The sequence below is a fragment of the Stigmatopora nigra genome, chromosome 17, assembly GCF_051989575.1.
Source record: "Stigmatopora nigra isolate UIUO_SnigA chromosome 17, RoL_Snig_1.1, whole genome shotgun sequence".
In the NCBI taxonomy this organism is placed as follows: Eukaryota; Metazoa; Chordata; class Actinopteri; order Syngnathiformes; family Syngnathidae; genus Stigmatopora; species Stigmatopora nigra.
In genome coordinates, this window is record NC_135524.1 from 10,719,228 (window position 1) to 10,734,683 (window position 15,456).

Consider the following 15,456-nt stretch of genomic DNA (forward strand, 5'->3'; position numbering starts at 1 on the left):
AGTCATCAATATGACCTGTGACAAAGCATATTTCCTCCCGCCAGGACAACAGACAATGTTCTTTCAAGTGCACTTTGAAAAACATTCCATGTTACTCCAGTCTTAGGGAAAAAATCATCCTAAACCAATTATTTTATTTACAATTCACCTAATTATTTGGATGAATGCCATGAATTTTCTCATGCCCCTATTGCATTGTTAATTTCCCGTCTGATGTCGTTAACAGCCAAATAACTCAATACCTACGATATACTTTGTAAATCACCTCATATGATGTTTATTTAAGACAAGTGTCATTTCCCATAGCTCCCTGTTACCAAAACAAAAATCTACACCACTTAAATTAGAGAAATCAACCTTTTGTTAGGCATTTCCTAATTACAATTTTTAATGTTTTAAAAAACCTCATTGTCACCAATTTACCATAATATTGTAAATTTTGTCATCCTCGCCTTTTCTTTAACCAGCCAACCTCCTGAATTAAAGTATTTTGAACAATCAAACTATTTTAGTTTCCACAATTGTTCAAAAATGACTATTTTGCTTTTTACCAAATCAAAATCTTTTACTTAACAGATTTTCTATCACCTTAATATACATTTCTGTTTAAATCCCGAAAAATGAAATGCGAAAGCACTCGCATAACCTTGCATTCCTTGCAGACCATGTACGTATTGTTCTTATTCTGAAAAGTCCAAACAGAAAACGCCATAAGCCGTTAACTATGACCTCCACTCTTGCTGCGAAAGCAGCATTGTTATCTTATGCTTACAAACCAGCGAGTCAACACTTGAAACGTCGCCTCTTCTTCCCTGTGCCCAAAATAAAATGCTTTTTAGAGAAGGCAACCATTAAACAGACAAATTAACCCCTCTTCCGATATCCAACTACATCACAATATTTTTCCCAGACCCCATATTCAGAATATGTATGCTGCAAGCACAACAATATAGCAAAAACCCATTTTCTGCCCTCAATTTTGCTTCAGCACCCCAAGGCCCCATATGATTATTGTAATGTGTTCACGGAAGCAATCCACAAAATTTTAGTCGTTTACACGGTCCGCGCGCACCCGAAAGGCTAACACAGTCAAATCGTCTGCCCCGCGGCCCACATGTTTCACTTTGAGCTTGCTCTGTCTCATGATCTCATTGTCGCCTTAAACAGATCTGAAAAAAAATGGTGAAAATATCAGCAATTTGATTTTGTGAATGCTGTGCGGCATCAGACGGTGCGCATCAATGTTGGTGCCTGAGCTCCAACGGGCTGCGGGCTTGGGGCCAGAGAGAGCTGGTCTTCATGCTGGCATGCATCCCCAAAGAGAAAAATCTCCCTCGTGATCTCTTGGCGCTCTTTATTAGAATTCAGCAGGACGCACAACGAGGCAAGCGGCACTCTCAAAGCCCGATCGGCAAATGTCAAATGCTCACTCACACAGATGTTCCTCCAACAGGCAAGTTCCTGGAGGAGCTGGACAATGTGAGCTTCGCTGACAACTTCCTGGACAGTAAAGATCACGGCGGGATTCTTTTCTTCTCTCCTAGCTTCCAGCCACTAGATGGTCTGCCTCTTCCTGAGCCCCCTTTCCTTTTCGGCCTTCTGGTCCACAAGCTGGAAGTCCCGTGGGCCAAGGTCTTCCCGCTTAGGCTGCTTCTGCGACTCGGGGTCGAATACAGTGGTGAGTAGAGGCAACAGCCATTTGTCTTTTCATCCCCAAGTGGGTAGCCTTCTTGACCAAACGTGCTCCTTGGCAGTGTACCCCGCCACACCTGTGAGCGTGCGCTTTCGCCCGTCTGTGTATCGCGAGACAGGACACACCATCATGAATCTGCTGGCGGTAAGTCCTTATTGCCAGTGATAGCTCTCAACATAAAAAACCTAAAATGGAATAATATAAATAAATGAGAAAAGAAAATGAGATGAGATGAAATTAGATTTGAATGTCAAACTGCAGCCATTAGTCACGACAGTAAGTCAGCACTAAGACTGCCATGACAGTGCCTGGGATTTACCTTTTGTCTGTGATAGATCTGAAAATACAACTTCAGGAGTAGGTTAAGAAAGAGAGATCAATTTAAATAGGAAATAGGTTTATTACCGAACTGCAAAGTGGAGAGTGAGAGCTCTCACAGTGGAGTCCTGTTCAGCGCAATGTTCTTGCAACTCTTGTCGAATGACCAGTGAGTGTGTCTTAAATACAGGCAAAACTGACAGTTGTCACTAGGACTTTGGACAGATACGTTTCAGTCATTTGCAGGGCAAAAAGTAATTGATCAGTGTCAGACCGTTGAGTATTTATGCTGACATGTCAACCCAATCACAAGACTAAGATTGATTATTCAGTCAGACAGTTGGGTGTTTATGCTGACATGTCAGCCATAATTGACTACGATGCTGTTATACTTACAAAAACTAATACACTATTAACAAGCAATTGCAAAGAGACTTTGTCTTATGACATTGAAAACTCACACAAACATTTTAACTGTTTGCATAAATTTTAAATTTATTTTGCATTTCGTCACACACGTCTTTTAATGCCATCATTTAACTGTTTTTGCATAGTAATGAGACGTGACCGGATGTTTCGTCGAAAGACGTTGGGTCCCCAGACGTTTGGTCGACCGGCAAACGTGATTTAAAAGAAGACTACCATTAATCTATAACAAGCTAAATTAATTCCTTATCCGTTATCCAACCATATCACAATATTTTGACGACCCCATTATCAAAATATGCTGCAAGCATGACTATATCATAGCGAAATCATTTTTGCACACCCAAATTTGCTTCAGCAACCCCAAGGCCAATTGTTGTAATGTCTTCACGGAAGGGGTCCAAAAATTTTAGTCGCTTGTGCGGTCTGGACATATAAGTTGCATATTGAATGACTTCATACAATCAAGATTCTGTTTCTAACACCGTCCAATCAAAAGTCCCACGTCCTAGTCAACTCAGCAGCCGCAGTAAACCGAGCGCTTCCCCCGCAGTCGGCACATTATTTGGCAAGTCTAGAGTATGATAAAAAACACAGGTTGGCAACCCTGCAAAACTTTTAATAGGCCGTTTTGAATTTATTTTGGTCCTTTAACCAACATATTCCCGCTAGCGGATGGGATCAAAGCCAGGCCAAGCTGCAATAGGCCATTTAATTGCAGTAAATTGACATGACATTTAGGTACTATTAACACAGATATTTTACACATCTTTCCATTCGGATATCTTATCCAACCCGGAATTGTTTCCGAAACGGCAGTAGCCTGACCACCTGCCGTTGTCACAAAGACCTTCCGCCTTGTATGCCTAGCACCTGGAATATTCATTTAAATTACTGTTTTACAAGCTCCAGTATCAAAGAGAAATTCTAATTGAATTCCAAATAACCAAATAAAATGCTAGTATTTCCATTAAATTTAGCTCAACATCCTCATATTCAAAGTCCTCATTCAAATCATTTTGAGCAGGCCTGCTGGCTAGTCATGGCGATTAGACTTTGTTTTTAGAGACCCTCTTCTCCGGACAATCACGCGATATATGCCCCAATTTTCCACAAACCCAGCACGCAGCATTTTTGAAAACTCGATTTCTGTTCAATTTACTAATTTCATTGCTTTTAATCACTTGGCTAACATCCCTACGCTCTCGCCACCTATCTCGGTAAATATTTTCGCCTTCAGCCGAGGAGGCCCCGCTATTCTTTTTATTAAATATTTTACACAACTGACCCGCCTTATCACCCTTATTTCTGTGGAATTAGCCATCTCGCTTTTATCTCCATTCACATATTATATATAGATTCCCCCTATGGTTAGTGCGTATTTTATCCCGCAGGTCTATTATTTTATGCATATTAAGCTGGCCAGCAAACCCATATTTGTTTTTCCATAAATTTTGGTGTTTAACCCTTGAAGCGTTTTGATTTTCCCGATTTTGAAGTGAGTTCGTGTGCAATTGGGTAGTATTTTTCCCCCTTTCCGCCCTTTGTTTGCTTTTCCATCCATAGGTTATCTTTTTTTTTCTCTCCAGAACTACACGCAACCCACAAGTATACCCTCACCGTCTGATATACTTTCAGATTTTTTTTTGTACCTTCCGGACCACAGTACCGGACACCCGAACGCCCTAAGTTTCATAGACTCGTGCTCTGTCTGTCACCTGTTATGGACCAGTATTTACAGGGTTTTAATAGTAACGCAAGTCTCATTTCTCAAAATGGACCTTCACATGCAATGTCCCTTCGTACATTTGGCAACCGTCAACAAATGCAAACATTCATGTGGCTCACCAGAGATGTCCTCAAATGTCTCTTTCAGTAGGATTAGTCTTCAACCGTCGTGAATCCAGGCGCTCCGCCGAAAATCCAGCCTGCAAAGGGTTTTAGACGCCGTGGCCACGGTCTTTCCCAGATGTTGACCAAGCGCCCGGTCTGCCAGGCGTGTAGGACAAAAGAAAAGAGAAAATTATAGGTTTACCAATAGGTATTCCCAAATTCACCTTGAAACAGAAATGGACATCTGACTCATAACCGGGTTTCTTGCAAAAGAATCGATCCCGACACGTCTCAGTCCCAGATCATTCTCACGAATCGAATCCTTTCCTGCTCATTTATTACATAAGATTACATAACGACAGGCATCAGTTCAAAACATTTGAACGTCTGTCGGATCAAAACAATTGCCAGTCCTTCGGATCTTCGGTATATGCGTTCCAGTTCAGGCCTTTGTGTTTCTTTAATATCTGACAGTTTCTGTCCAATACTTTCAAAGCCTGCTTATAAATGGTTTCAATCGGTTTTTGTGTTAATTTGCAGGCCAATGACCAACTTGTTAGGCAACAAGTCATGTGTGAGATGATCATTGTTTCAAAATGTAATTTCTGTTAGATTGTTTCCAATGAACCTAAAATTCGACGAATTGTATTTAATTTTATTCAGTGTGTTTTTCATCTGTTGTTTGAAGGCTAGTAGAGAGTCAAGAGTGATTCCTAGATATTTTAATTCTTGGACTACATTAATTGTTTTTTCTTAGACAAAAATTTTGGTGTCTTTGTTATATTTGTTAGTCTTTTTGAGAATTACATACAGACAATTTTAGACATGTTTACGTGTAGTTGAGATTGTTCTAGCCAGTTATTGACGCTCGTCATTGCATCTGTGAGTTCCTGTCCAGCATGTTTTTTTGTCTTTAGGGTGGACAAATACAAAGGCATCATCGGCATACATTTGGCTGGTGACAGTTGAAGGACAGCACCTTGTCAGATAATTTATGTAGAGACTAAAGAGGAGTGGGCCTATCACAAATCCCTGCGGTGCAAGAGTGTCATTCCGCAAAGTAGATTTTATGTTTTGTATTCTGATGCCCTGTCATCTTGTATATAAGTATGATTCAATCCAATTTAGCATGCTTGGTGAAAAAATTAAATTAGATATTTAGTTTGCAGAATTTGACGGTTCTTGTCAAATTCCTTTTAAAATCTCGCCATTATTCAGTTTTTATATCATGTTCTCTATAAAGAAGCAAGCCGCCAGTTCGCTATGATACCAATTTGTCATACGCAGCTGGGTATGATGACAATTAGGCTTTTGTTGATACAATGATGATGACAAAGCCTATGTCCAATTATTATTATTATTATCATTATCATTATCATTATCATTATCATTATTATTATTATTATTATTATTATTATTATTATTAGTATTAGTATTAGTATTAGTATTAGTATTAGTATTAGTATTAGTATTAGTATTAGTATTAGTATTAGTATTAGTATTAGTATTAGTATTAGTATTAGTATTAGTATTAGTATTAGTATTAGTATTAGTATTAGTATTAGTATTAGTAGTAGTATTAGTATTAGTATTAGTAGTAGTAGTAGTAGTAGTAGTAGTAGTAGTAGTAGTAGTAGTAGTAGTAGTAGTAGTAGTAGTAGTAGTAGTAGTAGTAGTAGTAGTAGTAGTAGTAGTAGTAGTAGTAGTAGTAGTAGTAGTAGTAGTAGTAGTAGTAGTAGTAGTAGTAGTAGTAGTAGTAGTAGTAGTAGTAGTAGTAGTAGTAGTAGTAGTAGTAGTAGTAGTAGTAGTAGTAGTAGTAGTAGTAGTAGTAGTAGTAGTAGTAGTAGTAGTAGTAGTAGTAGTAGTAGTAGTAGTAGTAGTAGTAGTAGTAGTAGTAGTAGTAGTAGTAGTAGTAGTAGTAGTAGTAGTAGTAGTAGTAGTAGTAGTAGTAGTAGTAGTAGTAGTAGTATGTCAGGTTCATTAATAATTACCTTCGTCCGTAATTATCAATAACTGCAGGAAGACATCTTATTCAATTATTGACATTTAATTAAATAGAAATGGATACAACAGATAGCCTCCGGAGGGAGAGTTACAGCAAGCGTCACCGTACGACTTCCGAACGTCTCCTCGAATAGACATTTTCGTCCTATTCTTATGGTCACAAGTTACAGAGTTGTTGATCATTCCATCACGTATGAGTAAAAACAACATCTGGGACTACAATAACAATCAAGGTATTTTACTAATAACAAAAACAGGGACTAGACCTAACAACATTTAGATTAGAGTAATTATACAACCTCCTTGACCTAAGAATCATATAATATAATCATAATCATATAATCGTTACATACAGAAAAACCCGAAGTGTACGGTTACATAACGATAACAATATTCTTGTTATTGTCCGAATAGCCCTGTCCTCGTCACCAAGGGCCCACCAAATCTCAAGGACCCAGATTGGGTGGATTGTTTGTATAACCATCCTGGAACAGGCTGTCTAGGTTAAAGATGACTTGGTGTGACCTCAAGACTTTTGAAAAACAGAAAGAGAATGATTTAACAAAGTAATGAATTAATACAAAGAAAAGAAAGAGATTGATTTAATAAAGAAATGAATTAATATAACTATTATAATAATAAAACAGAATAAACCCAACATTCCCCCGTTTTTATAATATGTATGTTATTAGTCATTTCTTAGTAATCACTAAATGGAAATGTCGGTGACTGCGATTTTATCCGCCTACTCCTTACTCCCATGGCTGGTCTGAAAGAGAAAAAACATAATTATATTCGTCCAATTGGTCCTCGGATTTACCGTACTCCTGGACCTCACTGCTTTCCCCAAACCGTCCCATAAGATACAACTCATGTACTTTAGAATTTGTAGGGGCAATTTCAGTAGTTATAAGTCGGCTTAGCAAGGAGCGCAAACAGGGGATACTACATCACCCACACAATGTTAGGATAGCGGTAATTGTGCCTATAGTCCAAATCTTTAGATTTTCCAAAGGTCTTATCCCACCAATCTGACAATGCGGACGTATCTACTCCAGAGTGCTCTTGCATATTGCGGTTCAGTGTTTGCAGGCCAGTAATGGCCCTGGTGAGAGATCCACTGGGTGACGCGTTGTTCGGTATGAAGGTGCAACATTGTTTTCCAAACATTGCACACACGCCCCCTGTTTCAAGGATCATATCCACCGCTATGCGATTCTGGAACGCCATCAGACTGGTAGCTGCCAGTTGTTCCTTCATGGCCACAAATCCCTGTTCAGTATAATTTCCAAGTTTTGAACATTGTAATGTAAGTAATTTATTCTATCCACAATTTTGTTTGGGGTGATTAGAAGGAAGATAGACTCCCAACCTGCTGCGATCTGATTAGCCAGCTTATACTCATCTGGTACGCCCCGGGGGATGCCAATCGCATCAATGTATGTTGGATCTCCTTCCCTCCATGCCTCTCGACGATGTCGGGAGGGTCGACCCTTCACCTCCGAATTATGAGCCGCCAATTGTATCTCCTCCACTGTGGATGGAAAAACAGACACCGGTAAGAGCAGTGAGACCAAAGTACCTAGTCCTGCCGCGTTTCGGCAGGAGTCGTATAATTTATCTACCACCCCGCCACCATAGGCCAGAACGTGGTATCAGGGGTGTAGTTTGTTTTAGAACGCCGGTACACCACGTCTCATTTATCGCCCCCAGCTTCAGACCATGCCCTGTAAGGTTTAAGCAGGTAAAATGATTAAACAGTGGAAAAATTGACTTCCTATTTACCGCGTAACAGGATAAACACTGCTTCAATATTTTTTCTTGCCAAGTAGGACACGTTTTTTCATTTGTAAAAACACTTTTCCCCAAATGAATGGTGATTGAGGGAGTTGTTGGATCCCATCGTATTTTCCCTTGTCTGGTAGTTTATCCTAATCTTTTGTAAGATGGTTTAGTCTCAATTGAAACCATATGGAGACGTCAAACCCAATATAAAAGAGTTCCCTATAGTTTTATGGTATTGCTTGCTGAGCAATAATCTTTTCAATTAATATTGGTGTTTCCCGTATCTTATTAAGTCAGAAAGTTTATCTTACCCGTCCCCTCAATGTTTCAATTGAGACCACCCTTTTACCAAGTAGCTCCACATAGTGCTTGCCTTCTTTACACTCCATTAACAGCGCCCAATTATCCCCCGTTTGGGAAATCCCTGTTTCAGAAATAAATTTCACAGGTTAATATGTCAGTCCAAGCTTTCCAATCTTGACCAATTTCTGCAACAAGGCTTTTCCCAATCTTTAATTTTTTGCTGTTAATGTACCACACATATTTCCCACCATCTCTTTTTGTATGGCAACCGGGACGTCGCCGAGTCCAAATATATATTTTCAATGTGGAAATTTGATTTAGTAGGTAATGTTAATTAAATGTAAATGTGTATGTTTCTCGGTTTACCCTCCCGTAAGAAGGTGTATCCTCAATTGAAACGCCTCCGCCTTTTTCTCCAACTGGAGAAAACAACCCTACTGTGGAAAGGAATAGAATCACAATCATCATTAATCTCATTGCCCCAAAAGCAATAATTGTTTTCAACATGACTTTTTGTCTTTGTTTAGGGAGTTTTCCTCTTGAAACGTTTCAATTTAGACAACCTTCTTACTGTGGGAAAGGTGCATCCGTGTCCCCTTTCAGTAACAAGGACCCTCCCACTTTGCGTTGCTCCGATGTTTCTTCTTTTATGCTGCTTATCAGCATCCAGTCTTCAAGAATCACCGTCGCTTCGTCCGTTTCCTGTTGAGAAGCAAAATCTCCCTCTGATAGTCTAAATTTGGTGTGTGCGTTTTTTTTTTTTTTTTTTTTTCTCTGATAGATTCGCCTCATCATCCAATTGTCATTGTGTGGTGAATAATAACAATTTGTAAGGTCTACCAAACAGGACTTCATATAAGGTCCGCCAATTGTGGGTGGTAGACAACTATTATATTAACAAAATGGGAGCCATTATCACTATAAATAGTTTCTGGAATTCCATATCGTGGAATGATATCCATATGATCTAATAAAAATAAAATAAAATCTATATGTATTTTTTGAAATGGATATGTGGGTATGCATATAGATTTAAACCCTAAGCCTTGTAGTGCCGTTGTAGCAAGGCCACCTCCCCCTTGTCGAGACATAGGTCTTCCCTTGACTCAAGCCCAAATTATTTTCTTTTATTGATAGATTATGTCTCGGTGGTCTGCCAATCAAAAAACACAAAAAGACAAACTATCATTCACGCTCACACTCATAAAAAGAAGAATTTAGTGTGTTCAACCAGTCTAGCATCCATAATTTCATTTTGTGGGAGTAAACTGGAGTACCCGGAGAAAATCCACAAATTCTCGAGGACGCCATGAATACCCCACATTCCGGAAGGTCTGGATCCACCCCGCATTCATTAGTAGATCCTTTAATATACACACCCCCACTCTAGCATTTTAACCGTTTGTAAAAAATTACCTTCAAGTTTCACACAAAGTTATATCCTTTTTAATGCTATCAGTTTAGCTGTTTGTTCCCCGAATTGAGGTGGGAATAGTTTCACATCTAAGGTTTTTATTTTCACAGCCGCCATGACCTAATGGCTCCCTATCAGGTTTTTTGGAAAATCCCAATTCCCTCTAATAGCATGCCAATCACCTTTTAATGCGGCCATCCAATTTTGTTTCTACTTGTTTCAGGTGATAAGATAATCTCCCCCATTTGTAAAACTAATTCATCCACGCCTAATTTATACAACATGACGCCTATGGCCTTTATTACGTCGCCTTGACTCCAAATTCTATGAACCAAGATAACACGCCGAATTTGTAAGCGAATTTCCCCCATCCCATTTTGTTCATAGACAACCCATCTACCTAAAGCGTCACTTGTTTCAAAACATGAAAGGCCCCACTAGAATTCGTGCATCCAGCGCCAAATAGAGCCTATTTACACATTTGTCTCAAACTTGTTTTAGATATGGGGTCCCCAATTTCCCAAAATTTCCCAGAATTAATGTACTACCACATCCTGTCAAAAACCCAAAACGACTAACATAACCTGTTTCTAAGCCAGATTCTGGAATTTGGAGAATTTCTCCTTTCCCTCCCTTATCTAAGCTTGTTATTGTCACTCGTTATCACTGTAACATTCAGGCGTATTAACCCCATCGTTGCTAAAGTTCTAACCAATTTGCATGCCCTTAAAGCCGTAAAAGCAACGTTATTTGGTTGTATCAATTGACCAATGCTTATCCAATCCGTAATATCCTTAAAGTCATCAATATGACCTGTGACAAAGCATATTTCCTCCTGCCAGGACAACAGACAATGTTCTTTCAAGTGCACTTTGAAAAACATTCCATGTTACTCCATTCTTAGGGAAAATATGCTCATCCTAAACCAATTATTTTATTTACAATTCACCTAATTATTTGGATGAATGCCATGAATTTTATCATGCCACTATTGCATTGTAAATTTCCCATCTGATGTCGTTAATCAGCCAAATAATTCAATACCTACTATACTTTGTAAATCACCTCATATGATGTTTACTTAAGACACGAGTCATTTCCCATAGCCTGTTACCAAAACAAAAATCTACAACAATTAAATGAGACAAATCAACCTTTTGTTAGACAATTCCTAATTACAAACTTTAATGTTTTAAAAACCTTATCGTCACCAATATACCATAATATTGTAAATTTTGTCATCCTGGCCTTTTTTTTTTTTTTTTTAAACAGCCAACCTCCTGGATTAAAGTATTTTGAACAATCAAAAAATTCTGAAATAGTATTAATATTATTTTATCCTCCAAAAGCTAGTTTCCTTTAACTAAGAGCCCTTTGAAATCCACAATTGCTCAAAAATGACTATTTTGGTCTATTTCCCAAATCCAAAGCTTTTTACCAAATCAACCTTTTACTGAACATATTTTCTATCTTCTTAATACATTTCATTTTAAAACCCAAAATATCAATTCGAAAGCATTCGCATAACCTTGCATTTCTTGCAGCCCATGTATTGTTCTTATTCTGAAAAGTCCAAACAGAAAACGCAATTAGCCGTTAACTATGACCTCCACTCTTGCTGCGAAAACAGCATTGTTATCTTATGTTTACAAACCAGCTTTTTCCCTGTGCCCAAATACAACGCTTTTTAGAGAAGACAACCATTAAAACGTCAAATTAACCCCTCTTCCGATATTCAACTACATAACAATATTTTTCCAAGACCCCATATATCCAGAATATGTATGCTGCAAGCACAACAATATGGCAAAAACCCATTTTCTGCCCTCAAGTTTGCTTCAGCACCCCCAAGGCCAATTATTATTATTATAATGTCTTCACGGAAGGGATCACAAAATTTTAGTCGTTTACACGGTCCGAACGCTCCCGAAAGCCCAACACAGTTAAATCGTCTGCCCCGCGGCCCACATGTTTCACTCCCATCTAATCAGCAGCCGCTGCACCAGAAACGCTTCCCCCGCAGTTGACACATTTTTTGGCAAGTCTAGAGCATAATAAAAACACAGGTGACATTCCCTGCTAAAATTTAAATGATCATTTTGTATATATTCTTTTGTCTTTTTAAACACCATCTTCCCGTTAGCGGACGGGATCAAAAACCAAGCTGCAATAAGCCATCACATTGCTGTAAATTGACAGTACATATAGGTTATATTAACAAAGCACCACCAGCACTTGGAAATAACCATTCTAATTGTTGTTATACAAGCCCAAGCATCACAAAAAACCCAATTTAATTGTAATCACAAAACGTCATACCTGGATTAACCAAATCAAATACCAGTGTCCCCATTAATTTTCTAGCTCCCTTTATTTTTGTTAAACTTCCTCCGCGCCCGTCACCTATCTCGGTAAATATTTTCCCCGTCAGCCGAGGAGGCCCCGCTATTTTTTCCTTACCAAACAGTACTTTCCCGCCGCCACGGTCTTAAATATATCCCCGTTATCCGAGGGAGCCCCCACTATTTTCCCAAAATAGTATTTTTTAACTTCTCCCCGGCCTTATTTCGCCATTAGTGTCTGTGGAACAAGCTGTTACACTTTTATCCACTCACATATTATTTATATATGTATATTACCTCCATTAGTGTCTGTGGAACAAGCTGTTACACTTTTATCCACTCACATATTATTTATATATGTATATTACCTCTATGCATTAGTGCATATATTATCCTGCATTTTATGCATTTTAAGCTGGCCAGCAAACCCATATTTATTTATCCATAAATATAGCTGTGTAATATTTTTAAAGCGCTTTGTCTTACCAATTTTTTTTTCAAATCCCTACAAGTTAGACGTATTTTTTGGAACGTCATCCAAACCCGCCTTACAACACGTGTTTCCCATATTTTACTTTTTTGTAGTGAGTTCGTGTGCCTCACAGAGTTAACTTTATTATATCTATTTTTATTATTATCACTCCTTCGACTGTATTTCCTAGGCTTATCTTAATTTTACTGCAGAAACCACACAAACAACATACAACGTATATTCGTGCCTACCCTTTAGACACAGGACACTCCCCGGCCCCAATATTGTACCTCTAGTACAATACATTCGTGCCTACCCCTGAGACACAGGACACTTTCCAGCAAAGTGCCCCACCGTACCTGCCATTGACTAGTATAAACACAGGGTTTTATCGCCGTCACCCAGGACGCGAAACCAGCCCAACAATGGGCCTCACATACAATGTCCCTTTAACGCATTTGTAAACACCTTCACAACATGCAGACATTAATGTGGACTTACCCGAGATCCATCAGATGTCTCCCTCCAGCAGGAAAAGTCTTCAACCGCCGAGAATCCAGGCGCCCCCGTCGAAAAACTCCGGCCCACCAAGGGTTTTGAAGACGCCGTGCGCACGGTCACTTACCAGATGTCGAACAGCAGCGCCTGGGTTCTCGCTCCGGTATATTGACCTCCATGGCTCAGAAGGACCAAAATGTCAGGTTCATTAATAATTACCTTCGTCCGTAATTATCAATAACTGCAGGAAGACATCTTATTCAATTATTGACATTTAATTAAATAGAAATGGATACAACAGATAGCCTCCGGAGGGAGAGTTACAGCAAGCGTCACCGTACGACTTCCGAACGTCTCCTCGAATAGACATTTTCGTCCTATTCTTATGGTCACAAGTTACAGAGTTGTTGATCATTCCATCACGTATGAGTAAAAACAACATCTGGGACTACAATAACAATCAAGGTATTTTACTAATAACAAAAACAGGGACTAGACCTAACAACATTTAGATTAGAGTAATTATACAACCTCCTTGACCTAAGAATCATATAATATAATCATAATCATATAATCGTTACATACAGAAAAACCCGAAGTGTACGGTTACATAACGATAACAATATTCTTGTTATTGTCCGAATAGCCCTGTCCTCGTCACCAAGGGCCCACCAAATCTCAAGGACCCAGATTGGGTGGATTGTTTGTATAACCATCCTGGAACAGGCTGTCTAGGTTAAAGATGACTTGGTGTGACCTCAAGACTTTTGAAAAACAGAAAGAGAATGATTTAACAAAGTAATGAATTAATACAAAGAAAAGAAAGAGATTGATTTAATAAAGAAATGAATTAATATAACTATTATAATAATAAAACAGAATAAACCCAACATAGTAGTAGTAGTAGTAGTAGTAGTAGTAGTAGTAGTAGTAGTAGTAGTAGTAGTAGTAGTAGTAGTAGTAGTAGTAGTAGTAGTAGTAGTAGTAGTAGTAGTAGTAGTAGTAGTAGTAGTAGTAGTAGTAGTAGTAGTAGTAGTAGTAGTAGTAGTAGTAGTAGTAGTAGTAGTAGTAGTAGTAGTAGTAGTAGTAGTAGTAGTAGTAGTAGTAGTAGTAGTAGTAGTAGTAGTATTAGTAGTATTAGTAGTATTAGTAGTATTAGTAGTATTAGTAGTATTAGTAGTATTAGTAGTATTAGTAGTATTAGTAGTATTAGTATTAGTATTAGTATTAGTATTAGTAGTATTATGCTTTCTAAATTATTATGTTTTCTAAAGCCAAATTGCAGCCAGTTAAGGGTGTATAGACCGCTGTTAACGTGATCCACAATTTACTCCGCTACTATCTTTTCCAAGACTTTTGAGAAGGCCGGAAGGATGCTTATGTCTGTAGTTGTTCGTTAATGCGGGGTTCCCTGTTTTGAGCACCTCCAGGGTTCAGGAAAGGGACTCCCATATATCTAAACTTACAATAACAACAACAAAATAGCACCGATTCTTATCTTCAGTTTTCTGTTTTTCAAGATTGTATCAATCATAGACTCAACTGGCCAAAATGGTGCCATATTTGTACTGACTCTCTCTGTTGCATTAAAGCGAAGCCAGGATCCTCCAAGTGACCTGGCTCTTGGTATATTATTATTCTACTCAGAGGACCATTTTTTTGTGAGGGTTATTTCACATATCAATGTGAATATAATTACTTCTTATAAGAGTCGTACACAAACATTTTTGCAATCATGTCGCCACATCCACATGAAAGTCCAGCACTTGGCAATCAATCTATCCAAGCGGCCAACCATTGCTAGTGCTCCATCCGTGGTGACGGACACCAATTGGTGTATTGAAAGCTGGGTTTTCTCATTAAAGCTTTTGGATGACTGAAATATGTCTTCTCTTCGTGTCAGTTGTTGTTTTTAATGATATTGTGACTAGCCGGGAACGATGTTTCGGTGGCGGCTTTGGCTTTGATAGTATGTTGTGTGAAAAATGACTACTGTTGTTCACTTTTCTCCATCTCAGGTCGCTTTTTGGCGGAAAATTGGTGGTATTTTCCATAATGAGTCCGAAAATGCCGCTCCACATTTTTCTTCTTTGCGATTACGATGGTCGACTGGCAAATAAGGCAAACAGTTTGAAAATGATATTGTGAAAAAAAATCCCTCCGCTCATTCCGTGTGAAAGTGATCGTTTTCTTATTCTTATTTTGGTCCAGCTCCTACACTCATTTTTATACACTTTGTTGAGTTTAAGAGAAAATAATTGAGCGCTAAAAAATAGCGATAGCTCGTTGAATAGCTTGTTAGTTTTGCTGCACCGGGCACCAATGTTTGCGCATGTGCGGTGACCTGGGGTCAGAAAAATTCAGATGC

At 38.6% G+C, this 15,456-nt stretch overlaps 1 protein-coding gene across 8 annotated transcripts in view; it reads left to right on the forward strand.

Annotated features, from left to right (window-relative positions):
• The window catches only part of zfyve16 (zinc finger, FYVE domain containing 16), a 58,654-nt gene that overhangs the window by 31,180 nt on the left and 12,018 nt on the right, over nt 1-15,456 (forward strand). For 6 of the 8 annotated variants that reach the window (XR_013329313.1, XM_077736619.1, XM_077736623.1 and 3 more), the window contains 3 exons: nt 1,229-1,384; nt 1,454-1,678; nt 1,755-1,837. Coding sequence is in view for 7 of the 8 variants with exons in the window: in XM_077736619.1 (XP_077592745.1) it covers nt 1,229-1,384; nt 1,454-1,678; nt 1,755-1,837 (464 nt within the window). In the remaining variant the exon portion in view is untranslated. The remainder of the gene's footprint in view (nt 1-1,228; nt 1,385-1,453; nt 1,679-1,754; nt 1,838-15,456) is intronic. The other 2 variants (XM_077736624.1, XM_077736621.1) reach the window with 2 other exon arrangements.